At 48.6% G+C, this 23,172-nt stretch overlaps 1 protein-coding gene across 1 annotated transcript in view; it reads right to left on the bottom strand.

Moving 5' to 3' along the window:
• LOC146862013 (alcohol dehydrogenase 1-like) overlaps window positions 1-23,172 on the bottom strand; it is a 216,511-nt gene that overhangs the window by 66,935 nt on the left and 126,404 nt on the right. Inside the window, exon 7 of the mRNA XM_085641171.1 lies at window positions 17,982-18,117. Within this exon, the coding sequence (XP_085497297.1) occupies window positions 17,982-18,117 (136 nt within the window). The remainder of the gene's footprint in view (window positions 1-17,981; window positions 18,118-23,172) is intronic.

A 23,172-nucleotide genomic window follows, 5' to 3' on the forward strand; every position in this document is an offset into this window, starting at 1 on the left:
GATTATATATAGCTGATGTGTCAGTCAAAGTTATAAGCAAGTGCCAGTAGATTTCCTCACTCATTGTGGTTACTCATCTCCTGTTCCTCCATTGAAGTTGAGGATTTCCCCCGACCCCCAGCCTGACAGAAATAAAGTCCAATACCATAATGCCATCTCCCTTGATCACTACCCGTGGAAGTGTCTGGTCTTCCTGTGGAGTGCAGTTCGGACCAACTGCCACTCCCTCGTGCTCTCCAGCAACGGTGTATCGCCCCTTCACCCTGCGGTCGATTCCTCCGACATCAAATCTTTTCCCTTGGTACCTTCTCCTACATTTCTAGCCATCTCCAAACGTCATCAGGGCAGTCGGATCAGACGCTCAATCTAGACAGGACATATAGGCCCATACTTTTTCAATTTCCTTTTGACTTCCAGGAAAGATTTTCTGTCCCCCTGCTTTCTCTGTGTATAATCAGAATAGATGGAGGTTTTGTTGTTTTTGTAATGAGCATTGTCCATTTAACATGCGTCACAGAGGAGACTGTCTCTATCTTTATAATTTATAATTAAGAACACTGGCTATAATCGCCCTAGGAGGCACTCCAGGCTGTGGTGGGGTGATCAGCCATTCAATGACAAAAAAGTTGGAGAGGTCTCCTGGTTTTATCACATCCTGCACACATTGCTCGATAAATTACTCTATTGATCTTCCTTTTGCCTGCGCGTGTAAGTCCAAAAAGCTAACGTTATCACAGTGGGATCACCCCTCAGCGTTTTCCGCCAGGGCTTCTAGTGTCCCGGTCTTGAAGGTGTTTTTCAAAGGAGGTCACCTCCAACTTGAGTCCACCTATAGTCTTCTCTGCTGCATGCCATTAGCTCTGCTCTGGAAGGCTATTCTGCCGGCATCACCAGACTAGGATCTCTAAGAGGTACTCTTATATTCACAACCAAATGATAGCATGTTTGGCAGCGGTTGATGAATGTGGAAAGTGATCTTGTTTCTGACATTTTGGGAGGGAGAATATAGTAGTACAACCAGGGACTAATACAGAAGTCCAAATTCAGAAAATGTAATGTGACATCAGGAAAGCACCATTTTTCTCAAACTGCCTGTTTCAACAGCACAAATTAACCATCCATATCAAATTCCAGTCAAAACTAACGTGCAGTTGATGAAGAAGGGATTCTCGTTGGCTAGGGTATGCACCTAAGCGAGGCAGAACCCACCACTTTAGTCAGGGTAAGGGAGTTACACACCCAAGATAACCCCTGCTCACCCCCCTTGATAGCTTCGCCCAAGCATTCAGGCTTATCCCAGTGGCAATGTGCAAAGTATTTGCGCAACACACACACACACCAGTGACACAAAAAAAACATCACAAAAGAGAATTCACACAGTAGTATATGAAATTATCTCATATATTGTATATAACACATAGGCCACAATCACATAAATCACTTTGCCAACTAGGCAATTGTCATAACATCAAAGCTAGTTCAATAAAGTAAAGACTTATATGTTGCACACATCATACAAACTTCATTACTGTGAATATAATGTAAATCCTGAAATAATACTGACAAAGCAAGGCAAAAAACAACATGCATCAATACATTCAGGGCAGGTAATGCAGCAGGCAATGAAGGGAACACATGACTCATCACATGGGTGCGAGAACGCAAACCAGATTAGGAGAAAACATATGTCATCCTAATTGCATGGATCACAAAATATCCCCATCAGAATATAGGTTGCAGCGCACCTGCATACCTATTAAGGGTTATATGGTAATCAATCACAAGTGTAGGGCCCACGGGATACAGTAATTTTGGCAAACACAGCGGGAACCTCGTGTGAGGATTTACCCCATCCTGTCAACAACAGCCTCTGCCCTTCCCCAAGGGACGTGCATGACACGAGAAGGGGTGGAACACACACATCCCAGGGTACCGCGGTGAGACTTCGCTGGATCCTCCACACCACACAGGAAAAGGCGGCTGCAGTTGCCGGAATCAATGCAGCAATTGAGCCACTACAAACTTGAGCTCTTCAGGGTCTTGTGGTCTGCTGCTGTGGAATGCTGAAACCAATAAGCGCTGCCCGTCCCACGTGCTAAACCTTTAACAGCAGATATGTCATCAGCACACGTGGGAGCGCTGATGCGCTCCAACTCAGGGGTTTATAGGAACCAATGCAGACCGTACTCTCCACCAATGAGCAGAAGGCGGCGAAAATTAGTCATGCAGGGCTGGTGAGTTGGCGTCAAACAGATCCGGTGGCCCGAGCGAGCCCGAGGAACCCTTGTCAGCAAGGCAGCGCTGGTCACACACGGGCTACCGATGGGTAGAGAGACCTGCCAAGGTGAACCTTCCGCGAGGCGTCCTCTCCTCAACACTGCAGTTCACTAGTAGGAAGAGACTTGTAAAACGAAAAGTGTCTGCACCTCGCACTGGCTGGAAAGCTATGTGGAAGAAAAGGAGCACTCCAACACAGCTTCTACTTTAGTCCACACTGCTGTTCAACAGCTTGCCACAGGCACTGAGTTTGTGCTGCAACGGCAAGTGGCCATGCATGAGCAGAGCCCTTCTGCCCTTTATTCCAGGGTTGTTTGTGATGCAGCCAAACCATATACTCTTAAGTGTATTATAACCTCGTGGTAAATGCCAACTTTGGAATGGCTGCATGGAAACATGTCGTGTTTGGTGTCAAACACCTTCGAATCATACCCCCACACCAGTAACTGGTGTGGGTATATGATCCCACCATTCTAGAGGGAGAGACATGACAGCACCGGTATACCCGGTACCAGCTAACAGAGCCCTGGCATTACAAAATGGATGCTGCCAGCCACAGACACGAGTCTGCCCTCCTGCTGCTGGACGAATCTCCGGCAGGGGAGGCCTGGATGATAGGTTTCCTGTCACAGGGAGGTGCGACCACCTCCCAGACAGGCTTTAGTGTATTTGGGTTGGGTGGGTGCACTCCAGGAGTGCTTTGAAGTCTGCACTGGGGGCACATTTGGTGTCCCTGTGCATAGTCCAGCTCAAAATGGTTGTAGAGGCTACCAGCCCCTGCTCTGGCGTGAAACTGGACAAAAGAAATGGTGTAGCCACCCCTCTTTCCTGACCCTCCCATAGGTGGGTCCCTAGAGTTTGTCCCACCCCTTCCTTGGGTATAAGATAGGAGCCCCTGGCTACAGAATTTTAGATTTACCTGGGTGAAACTCTGATACATAATCCTGGAACTTCGATGATCTACAAGGCGCTAGATGACTGAAGAATCTCCCTTGGAGTAAAGGAGTCACTCCCCTGCAAGGCAGGCACCTAAGACGCATCTGACCGGTTTGCATCTCCGAAGCTCCCGCCGGACTTCGAAGAATTTGCAACACAGGAAGTGGGTTCCCAGACTTCCCAGAGGCCGACCCGAGCTCCCAGCAAAGCCGAGACCCGCGGCCCTCGTAGGGACCATGGAACCGGAACCCCTGGACACTGTGCACATTTACAAGTGCATATGCTTCTCATCGATCCTTGAGGCTGTGCTTTGGGCTACTTGTAGTCCACACCCCGAGCAGTGTCTCCACCGAAGATTACTGGCCTACACTCACCGAGTGTCCCGTGGGCTGGTATTGTGTGATTCCTCTGGAGGTCCCTTCGCGATCCCTGCTCAGTCGCCTTGTGGGTCCCTGTGAAGGCAACTCTAATTTTAATTGGGCTTACTTGGTTGCTTAAGACGTGCCCTGACTCTCCATTGCTTGGGGAGTTCCCAGGACCTTGCTGGTCCGCTCCGAAGCATCTTTTATCTTCCTGCGTGGGTTGCTGTTGCCAAGGCTTGTTGGGTTCAATCCGAGCCCCGACACCACAGTACTCGACATCCTTTGTGGGCAGCTTGAATCCAGCTCCTGGTCATCGTCAATGCCTCCTGGTCCTCGTGGCTGCAGAGTCAATCTTCACCTCTTCGCACCTGAAACACCCAACATCGGCGGGCATTCGTCTATCGTGCCCCTGGTCACTGGCAAGCGACCCAGACTCTGTCCCCTCTGCTTTCAGGTTCTTCTGATCTTCGATCCAGGCTTGGATCAAACCAGACACTTTTCTTCTTCCCAGCAGCAGCACTTTACAGCAGATCGCCATTGAAATCAATGACGATTCCCGACACCATTTGACACCTATGCACCCGGCTTCCCTGGGTGAGGCAACTCGAGTACTCTGGGGCTCCCGTGGGTGTTGGCCCTAGAACCCCCTAAATCTAAAGGGGTTTGCTCAAAGTCCTCTCCTAAGTGTCCTTAACTTCTAAAATTCGAACCGCGAGTTTCCCATAGAATAGTACAAGGCACATGCCTGTGTTCTCACACTGTACGCATCCCCCGTGGGTCTCCTGTGTCACTACCTTGGGTGGTTCCTCGGGGTCCCAGCGATTCTACGTGCTCTAGTCACCATGTCTAGTCAAGTCGTGGTTCTTATACCACTTTCTTAATATATGGTTTGGTCCCCCCTGGGGCCCAGTGTATATTGTGCTATTTATTGTCATTTTAGAACTGTATTATTGTGTATCTTATAGAGATTAGTAGTGAGTGTTTAGAAATAAATACATATATTTTATTTATACATTGTGTGGTTCTCCTTTCATTTAGTGATTCAAGAGGTTATAATCTGGTAAACCAAGCTAATTAACACTCCTTCAAAACTTAGCCTAAAGGCTGCTCTCCATAGCCACCACTAGGATAGCTTTCAATAAAGCTTGTCTTTAAACCTATTCATCAATAAGCGTTATTTGGACTGGTACAGGGTGCCCACTATAACTAGTGGGCAGCATAAACCAGGCCAACTTCTCACACTTGGGAGCTGGAAAAGCAATGCAACTACAAGAAAATCAAAGCATCACTCTTCCTGCGGCTGTTTTACCGACGCAGCACCGCTGTGGAAGAAGAATCTCCGCGCATCGTTGCACCACTGCCAACACCGAAGCATTGTTTCTCCTGCATGCAGCAGAACTGTTGCATCACCTCCCCATGATCTCAGGAACTGACATCTCTTTGTGTTAAACACTTCCCATCTCCGTGGCTGTTTGGCCTTGTGAATTTTGTCGCAACTACAGGTAGTTTGAGAGAAATCAATCATCCATAGTTTTCTATATACCCAGATGCTTAAAATCATTTTAAAGTCATATTCTTAATAATTGTATGTTTAATTTTTGTTGTTTTGGTCTTGTTGAGTTTAGATGAAGATATTTTATTTTTAGGTCGGGCCTAAACAGCGCTTGCGCTGTAGGCGATCTGTTGTATCAAATTTGTGGAGTCTGACTCCTCCTTTGCTTACGATCCGCTTATCTGTGTGTCATTTAAAAATGCAAGAGTGGTAATGGCTTATGGGTGTTGCATATCCCACCTTTCCTTACAAGCTAAGTCCCATGGAGTATTGCCACGGGGACGAACAGGGATGAGCAACCTGCTTGCACGCCTTGATCTTGTTTTATTAGCTAGTTTCCCCCTGTGAGAGCCACCTTTGTGTAACTACAACTACTAGCAGCTGCTTGTTTGTTTGGTTGAGGATGTGGCGGAGTTTTCTGACATTTTCCTCCTGGTGTTGCTAACGTTACCACTCTTAATGAAGGTCTAAAAGTCGGACAGGTTTGTGAGACAAAACCAAATGTAAATGCTTGTAGAAAATGATTTTCAGGGCTGTCCGTGCCAGATTTAAACATGACAATTTGTTATGAATTTCATAATTCCAAGGTTTAGGAATCAGACTTCTGAGGAATTTTTTTTTGTAAAACATTTTTTATTAAGAAAACAAGCATCAGCGATAGCATAACAACACAGAAGGAGCAATACGATAGGCATCAGTGGTACAGTAGGTAATATTACAATAGACAGACATGTATGGTGGAAGGTCTAGGGTGACGGGGGACCATCCCACACAGGGGCCAGGGGGGCCTGACAAATTTCTCCACGATAGGAGTTCCACAATTCCCACGCTCTAGACCATTTTTTGGGACATCCAGGGGACACATATACCGTCTTTTCTCTGAGCATTGCCCAGTCCATATCCTTCTCCCAATCTTGTGCCGTTGGCGAACCTGCCACCCCCCACCGCAGGGCAATATTTCTCTTGGCGAGCATCAGTCCCAACGTTACCCACTGAGTCAGGCAGACATTAAGGTCAGTCGGCTCCCATATGTTTAGGAGACACCTCCGGGCCTCCACCCGGAGTTGCACGGACAGAACAGTATTGATAATGTCATGAATTTCCCGCCAGTAGGGTTGGATAAGTGTACTTTCCCAAATTATGTGAAAAAAGGTCCCCAGCTGGCAAAGCCGTGCCTGCAAGCTCCCTCTTCCACCCTACCCATTCGTACCAGTTGAGGCCCCGTTACGCAAGTACGGTGAAGGATTTTTAATTGGACTGGACGGAGACGAGCGGATATTGCTACGACTCTGGGAGAGGAGACCGCCTCCTGCCACACCTCGTCATCCATTTCAATGCCGTCCCTGGTCAATTTTTCTTGGAGAGCCTGGAGAGGATCCGAGATGTTCTTGACCAGTTTTTTATATATCAGGGAAATTGTGCTGTCGGGGAGATGGCCATCCAGCACCCTATCCTCCAGTGGGGAAGATTCCGGCAGCGTGGTCCTGGGTTGTAAGTGCATGCGAAGTGCGTGTTGAACCTGCGTGTATCGGAAGCGCTCTGATTCGGCCAGGTTATACTGCTGCTGCAGTGCTGCAAAAGACTTTAATATCCGATTTGTCCCACAAATCCCCAATATTTACGATACCTATGAGATCCCATTTGTCAAATCCCTTGCTCTTCCACAGGTCACCCAATTGCTCAGAATCCCATAACGGTGTTGCAAGCGTCAGTTTTCGTCTCCATCCTAGACGATTGGTGGCAACATGCCAGACGTGTAATGCATGCTTAGTGGGGCCCGCAAGTGGATAGCGTCGGGGCCTAGAATAGAGGGCTCTACCAAAGGTCCCTCCGGAAAGGAGCCACCTATCCATGTTATATCCCGGATCACAAGGCTGGGCATAGGTGCAATGGTTGGTGGAGGACAGGTGAGCCGCCCAATTATACAGTTGTAGGTCAGGAAGGCTAATGCCTCCGTCATACCAATTTAGGGAAAGTTTGCCGAGAGCGATGCAAGGTTTACCGTTCCACAGTAGGTCTCATTGAAGACTCTCGACCTCTCGGAAATAGGACGTAGGTATTGGGTCCATGGAGTACTGAAGGGCATATAGGAACAGGGTAGGGACATCATTTTAAAAAGGGCGGCCTTACCCAGCAGTGAGTGAGGGAGTGGCTTCCACCTGGCAATGTTAATGAAGCAGAGGGGGCTGGAGGTTGCGGGAATAACGAAGAGAGGGGTCTAGAGAAAGAAAGATACCCAGATACGTGAACCCTTCGGTACAAGTTTGCAGTGGGTACCTGCGCGGTGTAATCGGGGGCTCACCCACCACCACGAAAAGGAGGGATTTGCTCCAGTTTATGGAATAACCGGAGTACCGACCGAAAATCGTGAAAATATCCAAGACCACTATCAGAGATCTCCTTGGGGAGGACAAATATAGAAGGATGTCATATGCGTAGAGAGAGATCCTGTCTTCCCAGTCCGAGGACCAACGCATACCCCTGACCATCCGGTCCTGACGTATCCGTGCTGACAGCGGCTCCAACGCTAAGGCAAACAGCAATGGGGACAGGGGGCAGCCCTGACTGGTCCCTCTGCCCAGCTCGAAGGCGGCCGACGTCTTATTATTAACCACCACTTGCGCCATAGGTTGGGAATACAGTAACTGCACCCATTGTATGTATTTGTGGCCAAATCCAAGTTTCTCCAGCACCGCCCACAGGTATGGCCACTCAATGGTGTCGAAGGAGACTATAACCACCGGCTCCATTATCGAAGCCGCCCTGCCCAAAACCCCATGAACTCTACGCAGGTTCAGGGCCATGTTTCGGTGCGGTATGAAACCCGATTGGTCCGGGTGGATCAAGGTCCAGATCGCCGACAGAAGGCGGGTAGCAAGGAGCTTAGCCAAGATCTTGGGCTCAGCGTTCAACAGGGATATCGGTCTGTAAGAACCACATTTGGTCTTGGGTTTCCCTTCTTTGTGGATTGTAACTATTATTGCAGTACGTTGGTCTAGTGGCAAGAGTCCTGCTTGCTTCAAATCCTCATACATGGCCCTCAAGTACGGGGCCAATTTGTCTGGTTTAAGCTTGCACAATTCGATTGGTAACCCGTTTGGACCAGTGGCTTTACCCGGCTTGAGCGATCGTATGGCTGCTGTACTTCGTCATCGGACATGTCACTGTCCATGAAGTTGTGATCGACCTCCGACAGTGTGGGTAAATTAATATCGGTAAGCAGTTGACGGGAGTCTTCGATAGAATAGGGGGCTGCTGAGGTATAGACAGCTGTGAAGTGGGCAGCAAAACAGTCCGCAATAGCTTGCGGGTCGGACAGGAAGTTACCCTCTTGTCCCCTAAGTTCAGGTACTAGTCTGTTTGCCCATTCTTTCTTATCTAGGCAGGCCATGTGTTTCCCGACCTTGTCGCCCACCTCATACAATCGTCCCTGAACCGCTCTCCCAATGGCTTTTGCCTGGCCCGTCGCTAGTGCCCTGTAGTACTGCTGTTTAAGTTTGAGAAGGTGGAGCTTGTCGGGTGTGATGTCAACGTCTAGGTCTGCTTCCTGTCTCCCCACCTCTGCCTCCAGCGCAACCAACTCTTTGCGCTGTTCCTTCTTTTTCCCGGAAATTAGGGAAAGGGCCTGGCCCCGCAACACTGTCTTAATTGCCTCCCAAAGCACCTGCGGGGAGTCCACCGAGCCTTCATTCTCACTAAAGTAGCTGTCAATGGCCTTAAGGAGCTCTCGGCGGATATGAGGGTCGCGAAGATACCACGGGTTGTTAGGGGCAATTCGCCCCACTTGTTTGTAGCCGAGCGTCACCTGGAGCCACACCGGCGAGTGATCAGTTATGCCCCTGGCCAAATGTTTTATCTCCCGGACATTCGCAATTTGGGACGCAGGTACCAGAAAGTAATAGATTCTGGACAGACTACCGTGTGCCCCGGAGTGGAAGGTGTATTCGGAAGCGTCAGGGTGAAAGACCCTCCATCCGAAAACCAGCCCCAGGGATTCCAAGAAATCCAGAAGCCAGCATGGCGAGCGAGGGAGAACACGTGAAAGATATCGATCCAGCTCCCCAGAGACCACCAAATTCAAGTCCCCTCCCAGCACCAAGAGGCCCTCTGGCATCTCCAATAGCAGCGTACCCAAGTCCCTGAGCGTGGTTGCCTGGAGGCCCGGGGGTACATAAATCGAGAGGAAGGTTACAGGGTGGCCCTCCCACGTGCCAGAGACTCCAACGTATCTCCCTCTAGCGTCTGACCAAGTATCCTGCACTACAAGGGGAAAGGATTTTTCATCAGTATGCCAACCCCCCTGGAACCCGTGGTGAAACCTGCATGGGCCAATAAAATGTAATCCCCTCTGTGCAATGCTCTACATGTATTTCCGACTAGCTGGGTTTCTTGTAGTAGAACGATGTTAGGGGCATGGCGCTTAATACATTGAAGAACAACACCACATTTTTTTTTCGTCCCCCAGCCCATTGACATTCAACTCAACAATTTAACCTCACTTTCTCTCACCGCTGCCATATTCAAATACACTGATATTCACTGCGTGTAATACCACTCCCCCATTCATTGTATCAATAGCAGTCACTGATGCATTCAAGACTTCAAACTGAAAACTAAACACTCCCGCCCAACTAACCCCCACCCCACTGCCCTGCCCTCTGGACGTAAAACTGCTCATGAAAAACTTGCAGAGTGCCTGTCGCCATAGAAAATGTTCAAAAGAGAAGAAAAGACCGGGGGGCGGGGACAGATTCCGCCCCTTCCCAGCCCAACACACCTACTGTATACCCTTCAAAATCAAATAACTCAAGGCCATGCAAGTCCCTTTACCAAACGGTAAAGTTGGAAGCCCCCCACCCGCCCCTTTCACCTGCTACACATTGACGAAAGTACTAGTCCAGTCACCGGACAGGCATCTTCTCAGGCCGGTTGACTGTTGTCCGCGCCACCCCCACCTCTGTCTTCCGGACTTCTCGCATTCCTGCTCTCAATCCAGTCTGCAGCTGTCTTGGGTTGGTCGAAAAACCACACTCGCCCATCCGCCTCAATCCTGAGACGGGCAGGGAAAAGCATGGAGTACTTCATACCCCGATCTCTGAGGACACGCTTGATTGACATGAACGATCGTCTTTGTCGCTGCACCCGTTGGGTAAAATCCGGGAAGAAGGATATATCGGAGTTCTCATATCACAGGGGGGCCCCAGCTCTGGTGTTTTGAAGGATTACGTCTCTGTTGCGGAAATTCAGGACCCGTGCCAACATGGGCCGCGGGGGAGCGCCTGGCTTGGGACGGCCACCCGGGATCCTGTGAGCACGCTCAATGACAAAGAACTTACTGAGGCCTTTGGGTTGCAAATGTTTAAGGATGAGTTCCTCGACAAAGAGGTCCGGCGTCTGCCCCTCCGATTTCTCCGGGACCCCAAGGATACGTAGGTTGTTTCGATATAGGCGGCCTTCGTAGTCATCCAGCTTGAGGTCAGAAAAGGTACGGAAGTCCTGAAGTTCCTTGAACGCCCCCTGAAGTTGTGAGACGTCGTCCACAAGGCTGGCTGTCGTGAGTTCCACCTGCTTGACCTTTTCGTTTAGTTTGCCCATATCCGCCCTAATGAGGATGAAAACTATAGCCACTGTGTGCAGAGAAGTCTTGACTCCAGTGATGGCGGCCATCACATCCTTGAGCGAAATTTCTTGCTCCTCCTCGTCCTGTACACCAGATCCGGACGGGGCCCGGGCCTGCTGCGCTTCTTTAGGGACGGCATAGCGGTCCAGTTTGTTGGACTGCGTATTTTTGGATCCACGGAACCCCATCGTCTTGACGTGCTCCATCACGACCTGCTCCATCCCACCCCCGCCGGTAGAGCACAAGAAACGGCGAAGCGTCACCGGGTTTGTTGCAGTTATTCCCAAAGCGGACGAACACAGCCGCTAGATACAGGAGAGGCGGAGGATCAGTGTCACTAATGGGGATGCACCGCCGCCTTCGACCCCCCCGATGGCCGGCGCGCCCACCCAACCCTCAGCTATGCGGCTCACTGCGCCTCCAGTGCATCCCTGCCTGACTCAGCTCCCGTCGCAGCCTCCGGCCCCAGAGATCCCCCAGGCACCATGGGTCACTGCACCTTGGTTTCTTCCTCACTGGGGTCACAAGAATATACAACAGTCACATCGCCAGGTACATGTGCAGCCGTTGAAAAGGCAAAACAGGTCCAGACTCCGGTGACCCCCGCGGGTTCCACGTACCTTCCTATGCCCACAGGAGGAGGGGGGGCGGTCTCAATCAAAGCCTCACACAGCTCACCAATCTCCAACGTGAGTGAGGGGGCCCCCACCAGGACCAGGGGACCGACGCCCCCGACCGCACCAGTATTATTGTTCTCCACTCACCACAGGCCGGGCCGGAGCAGCAGAGGCGCGGGTACCTCCAACCGGCCAAATCACCCTCAGGCTGTTTACATAGTACAAAGTCCTCACGGCACTCCGGCAGGTAGGGATATATCCTGGCGGCGCGGCCGCAGGGGGGGGAAGGACCACTTCAAGGGCGTCTTGGCGGGGCATCCAGCATGGGGCGCGCACACCCGCCACAGATGCGGGCCACGACACCCCCGGAGGCCAGTCCAAACGTCCACGAGAGGCGGAGGCAACAAGGAACACTCAAGGTTGGGGACGCCCCGCCGCCATCTTCCGCCTCGCGGCTGGTGCTCCCCGTTTCGCTCTGATCTACCCACCTCACCTCCAGTCTAGGGCCCCGACACAGCTCCTCAGTCTTCACCGCCGCTGCCGCCATTAACGAGGTCTCTGGTTAGTCGGCCACCACTCCAGGACGTCTGTGTTGGTTCCTTGTATTTCTGCGCCACTGCCGGGTCGCAGAGGGGCAGATGGAGCTTTAATGCTGGCTAGGAGCAGCGCTGTGGGTCTCGGCTTCTGGCCCTTCCGCAGGCCAAGTCCTCCAGGGCCGATATCTTCGCCTCTGGGCTCGTCACGATCTTCGGAACCGGTGGGATGGACTCCGCTAGTGTTCTGATTGCAGATACTGTCGAAGGGCATGACGGATCTGTGTCCAGGATAGATGTGGGCTAGGAAGGACGGCGGTGCTCCCTCACAGCACGGCCATCTTCAGCCCATGCTTGGCCACGCCCTCTGAGGTATTTTTTAAACGAGAACCTTTCTTCGGCGATACTCCAAATAGTGCTTGTTTCTTTTACTTTCAGGAGCGCTTGCGTTTTCTTGACCTCTCTCCCCCTTGCCCAAGTACTCCTTTGTAGGAAGTGCTAAATGTGTTTAGTGTTACAGTTTCTATGGTGATGTTTGTTGTGTGCCTCCTCCATGTCTAGCGGTGAGCATCACTTAATGCTCTTGGTGTATGCCACGATAGCTACCTCTGTCCCTTTTTCAGTGCGAGAGCTCACGGGCACCTGTAGGAGCAATGAGAAGAGCTTCTGCGCCATGGACATAAGATGCAGCCCTGGAGCGGCAAGATCTCTCTTCCCTTCTTTTTAGTTCATGTTCAGACACAGTGCACGTTCATCCCTCAGCTCTTTTAAGAGTTTTCGCATTGGTAATGTCAAGACTATAAATAAAATCACTGGGTGCATTTACCAAATGCCAAAATGCATTAGACAGGAGGAGCTGATTGTGCTACTTCACTGGAAGGAGTTCTAAATAAGAGAAAAATATATTTATATTCTATTTCCTTAGCTCATAGTGTCGATGGCCACAGTATGTCAGCAGCAGAAATGTGTGTCTGTTTGTTTTTAGCGTGAAACAGCATAAAAGCATAATTTGTTTTGGAAAAATCCCAAATGTAATTGGCTTTATGTTTAAGGTAAAACGCATCATCATACTCTAGCTCAGCTTCCCGATTTCAAAAAACTACATGGAACCAAAAAGATAGAGTGAGTAAAATAATATTGTTTGTGTTCTGAAATAATGCTGCAATGTATAACTTCTAGATTGGTTTATGGGTATTTTTGTCTGAACTACTTTTGAATAAACCTTTTTACAGTTAATAATGTGGTTTTCTACACGCGTGTCACCTGCAAACACTAGTAGCCAAAAAAAAAACTGTCTGTTTAACAAAGTACGAGTCAGCATATTTCGGGACTTCCCACTACTTTCTAATGTAAATGTTGTCCCTGAAGTGTTACAGAATGTTCCAGGACATTTGCTTCAATTATGTGTAATGGAGGTGAAGGCAAAAATGCATATTTAAAAACAAAAGTAATGTCTACTGATTTGTAAAACTGTACTAATATGCCAAAGGATCTCATGTAAATAATGAGGAAAGAACCCTAGATCCAAAAGGTTTGATAGTTTAAAAAGCAGGCCAAAAGAAGTGAATTAAGGTCACCTTCCATTCCTAAAGCCATTTTTCCATGTTACTACGAATGAGGACAACATGACTACTTCAAAAGGGCACCGTACTCCTATTTCATTTAATCTTCCTCAAAAAAACTGGAGCAAATGCATGGAATGATTTCCCCTAGGAGCCCAAGACTAATATCAGTAACCAACAATAATCAAAAACCACTAGATTAACCACTAGAAATGGGTCCCAGAGAAGTGTAGTACTTGCCTTGTCAGGGGTAGTAAGCAGTATATGCAGCCAATTACAATATAACACAAACAAAATAGTATTAGCCATGCAAGCCACATTTGTTTCCCTGTGTACAACATTTTATAGCACTTAGAGATAGAAAAAGTGCAGTTAATAAGATTTGAAAGCATGTTTTAAAAACATGACAGTCACAATTACAGATTTATAGCTTCACACACTGAAATATCTGTGGACTCTTCTAAAGAAAAAAAAAAACACCCCTGATAATATGTGATGTTATAAATATTTCTATAGCGCACGACTCACCCGGGGGTATCTCGGCGCTTACCTAGTGAAGAGAGGGAAAACCAGCAGCAATTGATGAATATATTAAAACAGAAAGGTTTTTAGTTGTTTCCTAAAAACAGTGTATGAGGTACATTTGTGCAAGGCCATGGGGAGCTGATTGCAGTACCGTTGGGCAAAGTACGAGAAGGCTCTGCCCCCGGTACGACTTAGACGTATTCGGGGGACTTTTAGAAGAGCTAACGAGTTAGATCTGAGGTTACAGCCCGAAACCTGCTTTGTAAATTTCTTTTGCAAATAATAGGGACCTTTGCTGTTTAAGGCGTTATAAGTAAGGCAACAAATCTTAAAAAAGGATTGCTTCTTCACTGGTAACCAGTGGAGCTCTCTCACCAAGGGGACTGAGGAGGAGCCTGAAGGGCGATTCAGAATCATCCTTGCCACGGTGTTTTGAATCACCTGCAGTTTAGCAAGCTGCGTCTCACCTACTTCAGCCAACAGCGTATTCCCATAGTCAAGGCGACTAATCACCATAGCCTGGACCAAGGTTCTACGATGTTTAATAGGCAAATAAGGAAGTATCTTGCGTAAAAGACGTAGGCTGTAATAACAAGAGCTGATAGTGGCCGCAATGTGACCCTTCATAGTTAGTGTCTGGTCCAGTTTTAATCCAAGATTTTTCACGGATTGAGTTGGAATGGGAGCAGTTCCCAGCTGACAAGGCCACCAGTCAGAGGCGCAACTAGAGCCAAATTTCGGGGGGGGCTGAGCAAAAATTTCGGGGGGGGGCTGAACTTTAAGCAATTGGCAGAGTGGAGCTGCAGGGGCTCTTAGAAGGGGTGAAACAACAGCAAGGCCTCATTAACATGCAAATGGTCGTTTAAAGACCTGTGAAGTGCTCGGGTGCGGCTGCTTTTTTGCCCGGAAAGGTGTCTCATCCCGGGCTGCCGCACAGGACGGGGGGGGCTGAAGCCCTTTGAGTCCAATGGGTGTTGCGCGCCTGCCACCAGTCATCCGTCCAGATGGTTGAGGCTTTACCCATAAGCATAACCTCGGTTTTTGCTAGGATTCAGCTGGAGGCACTTCTCCGTCATCCAGTAAGAGATGGCGAGCATACCTGCCGAAAATCGGATTTTCTCATCTTCTAGATTAGAACCGATTGGGAACATCAGCTGAGTATCGTCAGCATAGGAGATTATATCTCGAACCCTAAAAGTTCAACAATTTTACATTAAATAATGTTGGACTTAGACAAGAGCCCTGAGGCACGCCCTTGTCCAAACGGGATTTCTGAGAAAGATAAGGTCCTAACATTATCGTTTGCCATCTATCTGACAAAACATTTTCCAGCCATTTTAGGGCTGTGCCTCGAATGCCACAAGAATGTAGTCTCTCCACGAGCTGTAAGTGTGAGATGGTATCAAATGCCTTTGGGAGTGTCCAATTAAATTAAGACTGGTTATAAGCTTGTTCACTTCTGGATTGGAAAAATCGTCGCCATGAAAGTTAAAGTCCCCCAACAGAATTAATTTGCTGGAAGCTAAGACCTGCATAGCTATTTGTTCGATCAGATAATTAGGAAAATTAGCTCTCGGTCCTGGAGGCCGATAAATTAGCGCTCCGTTCCAGCTGTCCGTGGGAGACATGGTTATTTTAAAAATACCCTGTTCCAAGCTATTGTTGCATAGGTTAGAAGTCCATTGCACCTTAAGATGGTTTTTAAAGGCTATGGCAATACCACCCCCGTTTTGCCCTCTCTATCTAGATGGATAAATGTATAGCGATCCGGGATGGCCAAATTAATTGATGGATGGTTTGTGGGTGTTAGCAAAGTTTCTGTGAGAAAGCAGAGCTCTGGAGAGTGAGAGGTGATCATATCCCATATTTCAATGGGATGTTTTGCTAATGATCTTACATTGCATAAAATATACTTGGGACTAATTGTGTCATGGTCAAGTTCGTTTTGTGAGTCAAGTGAATAAGTCGTGACCAAATTTCTCTGAAAGAGGCAAGTTCTGCAAACTACCGGACCTTCTAAGACCATTGGAAACTTTGTTGGACAGCATATATTGGGAGAGTGATTAATTACTCCTCTCGTTCCGATATCGAGCAGGGCTTTTCCAGAATAGGTCAGGTGGTTCTTGGTCAGAGCAGTGGTCCTGATTTGGGCAGCATTCCCTGCCTCTGGTCTCGTTCGGGCGCAGACAGGCTTGCCTTTGGCGCGCCAGTGGCGTGCCCGCTGCGCGAGCGCGCCACCATGGTTATCTATTCTGTCAGGGCAAAACAACTAGCCCGCAAGCTGCAGTTACCCCCAAGATGGCGGCCCCGTCGACCGACAGTCTTCCAATACAGCCGAGTCCCTCCCCCCCCCCCCCCTCCGGTCAGCACCTAATCGGCTGTTGCGGTGAGTGTGTGGGATGGCTGAGCAAAGTTAAAAACAATAGAAAAGCAAATTTTAAAACCAAGCGCTAATGCTGGGAACAGTGATTTAAATGACTCCCGGCTTCCGCCTCAGGAATCGCTATCAGGCCAGCACTGAGCTGAAGCACTCTAACATATAGTAACAAATACATATATAGACATAACACACACATACACAGCATGCATACATTTTGACACAAAATTCTATCTGTACAGTATGAGACAAATATGTACTGAACCACTATTAACTAATGCATTGCAAACAAACCGTGGCAAAGCCAAATCTCATCCTTTTTAAAGGCGAGACCTATTGTCTATGCCAATTGTTTTTCTACACTAGTGTGGTGTCCATTTGTGGTGTTATCACTGTATTTCTGTGTGTTTCGAGTACAAATACTTTATACAGTGCCTTTGGGATAGGTCGGTCTGCTCGTGCCAAGCTACCCAGGGGGTGAGCAGAGGTTATCTAACGTGTGTATCCCCCTTACCAGGACTAGAAGCAAGGGTCCCTATTTAAACAAAGGTACCTACCTCTGCCAACTAGAGACCCCCCATTTCTAACACTGTGTATTTGTGTGGAAGCAAAGAACTGTAGCATAAGATTAGTGTAGGTTAGAAGGCCAGGTGACAGTTGCACTGTCAAGCCAGATCTGAAAAATCCATGCGATTATTGACTGCCCTCCTCCCATCTACACTGCTGCCAGAGAAAAATACCATAAATTATCTAGTTATCGAAGAGACTTACAAAGTGTGTCCCCGAAATTTCAACCTCAGGCAACTGGATAAATAAACAAAATGATCATAGCTGCGTGGAGGGAAAGCACATTTCTGTGGGAGCACACAATGTCTGCCAATCAAAACATGTACTCCTGGCTCCCAAAACGTGGGAGGAGTCAAAACCCCTCTCCCAGTGATTCTCACATAATTGTCTGGCAACAGCAGCACAATCAAATCTGACCATACGAAGGGTGGATGAAACTAATGCCACAAATTACAATGGCCAATCAGTGGCAGCTAGGATTTGTACCGCGAAAATAATCAACTTATCTTTCCCTTTTGTATCTCTTGTTGTTTCTCAATCTCAATAAGAACAGCAACAATGTTGTTTGCTCTCCCTCTCTTATCACACAACCCACAATTCAAAAACCTCTAGGAAGCATACTATTCAAGGGTTCACGTAAAAGAAAGCAAAGGTTTCTGACATTGCACACATTCGCCCAATCACAAACCTGCATTCAATTCTGTAAAAACAATTCGAAAAAATGACAAATAGTATAAAAAAAGAGTGGTCCCTTTGTAAGATTTATCATCCCTGCTGTTTTGTCCTCTGTAGATATGGTCCTTGCCATGCAATATGTTTTTGTGTGTATGTACAAGTGCTAGTGAGTGTGTGTGTGTGTGAGTGTACATATACATGCTATTGGGTGTGTGTGTTCCAAACAGTCATACTCTAACATCCTCCTTGAACTAGCCATCTCTGCCCCCTTGACGAGCATGGACCGCAGCATCTTGTACGCAAAAACAAGCCCTGAAGAAAGAAGCGGGGGAACATTCCAGAACAAGAATAGTTTTCACTTGTGGTGCCATGCCTTACCTCCAAAAGCAGATCCTTTACAGGTGCGCCCTGTGAACAGGAGCATGGGATCAAATGCCAACTTTGATGACGAGGGAGCGACCCCAACAACCACACATGTCCCATAGCCCAGGTGGCAAGACTGCAATGCTGCTTCCTAGGAAGAAAAATATTCAAATACATCAGACTCAAAAGGGAGGTGATTCCCACGACCGTCCATTTCCCTCTTTTTCCTGGGAAGAAGGGCCTATGTTTTTTGGGTGATATCCACATTATGTACATCTCTAGAGTACCTTGTAGTGGCAATGTAAAATATAATACGTTTAAAATTGATTAAATGTATTATAAATAGGTAACTAAAAACATTTCTCAAAATGCATAAGCGTATTTTGATTGTGTCCAGAGTAAAGCCCGCCGCCTAAAACGAACAGGCCCACCCAGAATATCAGATTCTGTAGAATGGAAAATTCGTATAAGTGTATGCATTGCGTGTTTTGCACAGGTGTATGTAGGAAACCCATTTGGATAAATCCTGATTATCTTCTGTTTTTCAAAAATGAGGAACCTGGAGTTTCCTGGCAACCAAAATCTGGTATTATTTTTAGTGTGATTGTGTGCAAGGTAAGAGTGTGGTTTTAATAAGCCCCTAAAAACAGAAAACCCTAGGGACCTGGAGAGTACTGATGAAAGTTGATTGACACCACAGGCCGTGACAACAACCAGCTGAAACATGTCGGCCAGCGGACAAAGGAGCCATTGATTCTCCATATACGTCCTACCCAGTTTTTAATCTGTTAAAGGTACCCACAAATTAAAAAATAATCTCCAGTATAAAGGGGACTCTGAGTCATTTTAAATTTCTCTTTTGCTGATCCCGATATTGTGAATCTCCAGAACATCAAAGTGTTCCCCACAAAAGTGGGGTTGAGCCCACCTGGAATTATCTATTACACAGGCAAGGACTTAATAATGAAGTATGTCACATAGAAATGTGTGGGCGAGAGTCACTGTTGGACTTGGCCCTTTTTGCAGGGTCATCCCTAAACTTTTTGCCTTCCTCCTATATTTTTTCTGACCTGGTGTTGGCTGATTTATGACTCTGGGCACCTTACCACTGCTGACCAGTGCTAAGGTGCATATGCTCTCCCTATGGTAAAATGTATTATGTGAATTGACTTCCATGTTTGGCTTATTTGGTTTACTATCAGTCCCTAGTAGAGTGCACCAGGGGTGCCAAGGGCTTGTATATCCAAATGCTGCTAGTGGACGGCTGATAGCCAGAAACCGGTCCTAGGATGCTTGATTCCGGTCCAGGGAAGACATGGCTTGGCAGTTCGGGCTGGACTGTTCCCATGAGGCACAGGGTCAAGACTGATTTGCATATGGCCATGTCTAAACTGGGGTGGCGTAGTGGGCAAAAGAACGATGGATTTAACTCAGATCTCTTGACTGGGGGAGAATGTCTGCATTGTCAGCATTCCGTCCATCATTTGTTTGTTGTAACGCTTTTCGCCCTAAGTGGGATGGGTATTCCCAGACGTGGGACCCGTGCTCACTACGCCACTGGAGTCAAGCTATCCTGGCTGATGACGGCTGATAGCCAGAAACCGGTCCTAGGATGCTTGATTCCGGTCCAGGGAAGACATGGCTTGGCAGTTCGGGCTGGACTGTTCCCATGAGGCACAGGGTCAAGACTGATTTGCATATGGCCATGTCTAAACTGGGGTGGCGTAGTGGGCAAAAGAACGATGGATTTAACTCAGATCTCTTGACTGGGGGAGAATGTCTGCATTGTCAGCATTCCGTCCATCATTTGTTTGTTGTAACGCTTTTCGCCCTAAGTGGGATGGGTATTCCCAGACGTGGGACCCGTGCTCACTACGCCACTGGAGTCAAGCTATCCTGGCTGATGACGGCTGATAGCCAGAAACCGGTCCTAGGATGCTTGATTCCGGTCCAGGGAAGACATGGCTTGGCAGTTCGGGCTGGACTGTTCCCATGAGGCACAGGGTCAAGACTGATTTGCATATGGCCATGTCTAAACTGGGGTGGCGTAGTGGGCAAAAGAATGATGGATTTAACTCAGATCTCTTGACTGGGGGAGAATGTCTGCATTGTCAGCATTCCGTCCATAATTTGTTTGTTGTAACGCTTTTCGCCCTAAGTGGGATGGGTATTCCCAGACGTGGGACCCGTGCTCACTACGCCACTGGAGTCAAGCTATCCTGGCTGATGACGGCTGACAGCCAGAAACCGGTCCTAGGATGCTTGATTCCGGTCCAGGGAAGACATGGCTTGGCAGTTCGGGCTGGACTGTTCCCATGAGGCACAGGGTCAAGACTGATTTGCATATGGCCATGTCTAAACTGGGGCGGCGTAGTGGGCAAAAGAACGATGGATTTAACTCAGATCTCTTGACTGGGGGAGAATGTCTGCATTGTCAGCATTCCGTCCATCATTTGTTTGTTGTAACGCTTTTCGCCCTAAGTGGGATGGGTATTCCCAGACGTGGGACCCGTGCTCACTACGCCACTGGAGTCAAGCTATCCTGGCTGATGACGGCTGATAGCCAGAAACCGGTCCTAGGATGCTTGATTCCGGTCCAGGGAAGACATGGCTTGGCAGTTCGGGCTGGACTGTTCCCATGAGGCACAGGGTCAAGACTGATTTGCATATGGCCATGTCTAAACTGGGGTGGCGTAGTGGGCAAAAGAACGATGGATTTAACTCAGATCTCTTGACTGGGGGAGAATGGCTGCATTGTCAGCATTCCGTCCATCATTTGTTTGTTGTAACGCTTTTCGCCCTAAGTGGGATGGGTATTCCCAGACGTGGGACCCGTGCTCACTACGCCACTGGAGTCAAGCTATCCTGGCTGATGACGGCTGATAGCCAGAAACCGGTCCTAGGATGCTTGATTCCGGTCCAGGGAAGACATGGCTTGGCAGTTCGGGCTGGACTGTTCCCATGAGGCACAGGGTCAAGACTGATTTGCATATGGCCATGTCTAAACTGGGGTGGCATAGTGGGCAAAAGAACGATGGATTTAACTCAGATCTCTTGACTGGGGGAGAATGTCTGCATTGTTAGCATTCCGTCCATCATTTGTTTGTTGTAACGCTTTTCGCCCTAAGTGGGATGGGTATTCCCAGACGTGGGACCCGTGCTCACTACGCCACTGGAGTCAAGCTATCCTGGCTGATGACGGCTGATAGCCAGAAACCGGTCCTAGGATGCTTGATTCCGGTCCAGGGAAGACATGGCTTGGCAGTTCGGGCTGGACTGTTCCCATGAGGCACAGGGTCAAGACTGATTTGCATATGGCCATGTCTAAACTGGGGTGGCGTAGTGGGCAAAAGAACGATGGATTTAACTCAGATCTCTTGATTGGGGGAGAATGTCTGCATTGTCAGCATGCCGTCCATCATTTGTTTGTTGTAACGCTTTTCGCCCTAAGTGGGATGGGTATTCCCAGACGTGGGACCCGTGCTCACTACGCCACTGGAGTCAAGCTATCCTGGCTGATGACGGCTGATAGCCAGAAACCGGTCCTAGGATGCTTGATTCCGGTCCAGGGAAGACATGGCTTGGCAGTTCGGGCTGGACTGTTCCCATGAGGCACAGGCTCAAGACTGATTTGCATATGGCCATGTCTAAACTGGGGTGGCGTAGTGGGCAAAAGAACGATGGATTTAACTCAGATCTCTTGACTGGGGGAGAATGTCTGCATTGTCAGCATTCCGTCCATCATTTGTTTGTTGTAACGCTAGTGGGCTTGCACCACTGGTTGTGCCACCCACAGAAGCAGCCTGGTAAAATGTGCCTAAGGTCTGCCATTGCAGAACCTGCATGCAGTCTGGTACTGTCATGCTGACTGGGCAAGTGTCCCCACTTGCCAGTCCCTAAACCTTCCCTTACCTTCATATTAGTCACCCCTATGGTAGGCCCTAGGGCAGGGTGCATTGTAAGGATAAGGTAGGACATGCCCTGAGGTGTGTGGCATGTCCTAATAGTGAATTACAGCCATTTTCGTTTTTCACTATTGTAAGGCTACCTGCTCTCCATAGGCCAGAATGGGCTGCTAGATTATAACACTCTATAATCCTAGCAGGCTCAGGAAGCATGGTAGAAATTTGTGTTTAGTATGCCTGAACTCAGAATAATAAAATACATCTTTTAGTAAAGTTTATTTTAATATCCTGTGTTTGCAAATGCTACTTTTAGAAAGTTAGCATTTGCTTGCTTAACCATTTCAGTCCGCCTCTGGAGGGGAGGGCTATCTTCTTTGTGTGTAGCTTGAGTGACAGGGCTGGGAAGTTCCAGGAGACAGGCTGGGGCTGCCAGGTGGTGAATAGAAAGATTACACCAGGATGGGTGGGAGGAGTGCACCTTGACTCTGAATAGGACAGTGCTCTGCCTCCACAATGCTGGCTCCACCCCCTGGGGAGCGTCTGATGTCTCTGCCCTGCCTGCTGAAAGAAGAAGCCAGAGTCTCAACAACAAAGTGCTCCTCACTGAAAAGAACTGGACTGGGATTATGCAAAGGCCCCCCTGGCCTGAAAAGACAAAAGAAACGGAGTATAAATGTAGGAGCCCTGCTCCTAAGAAATCAGATCCTGATTGAACCACGAAGGAACTCTGCCTGACCAGAAGGACCTGGAAGAAGCTGAAGGAGGAGTAACTTTCCCTGACCTGGGGGATTGGCCTGCAGTTGGTGCCTTGCTGAGAAAGGAGAGGAAAAGACTGAAAGAGACTTTGCACTTTGTTTTTCAACTATCTCCAAGGGCTTGGAAGAAGAGCTTGCCCCCTGAACTGAGTCCCAGGACCATTGGACTCATCTGCCTTCCAAAATTGAGTTGCCTGGACGATCGGTGCTTGTTTCCCGCTGGATTTGGCCCCAGTACTCCTCGTACCCCATCCGCCGCGAAGCCGTGTCTTTGCCGCCCGGCACCGTGCGTCTACGCTGATCCAAAAGCGTTAGTACGCGCCGTATCCCTCCCGGCCGCATTGCACCTAACCTTCCCCACCGATTCGAGACGTACAACACTGGCTGCCGAACCCTGTACGCCGGACCCAAGCTCCATCGTCCCGCAGGTACGGTCCGTACGCTGCTAACTTACTGCACCGTGCCGTACTCAGAGCCGAGAAGCCGCAGTACGCTGATCCTCCCCGTACGCTGTACGGCGCCGAGAAGTGTCGCCGCCTATCCGCA

The sequence above is a fragment of the Triturus cristatus genome, chromosome 2_2, assembly GCF_964204655.1.
Source record: "Triturus cristatus chromosome 2_2, aTriCri1.1, whole genome shotgun sequence".
Taxonomy (NCBI): Eukaryota; Metazoa; Chordata; class Amphibia; order Caudata; family Salamandridae; genus Triturus; species Triturus cristatus.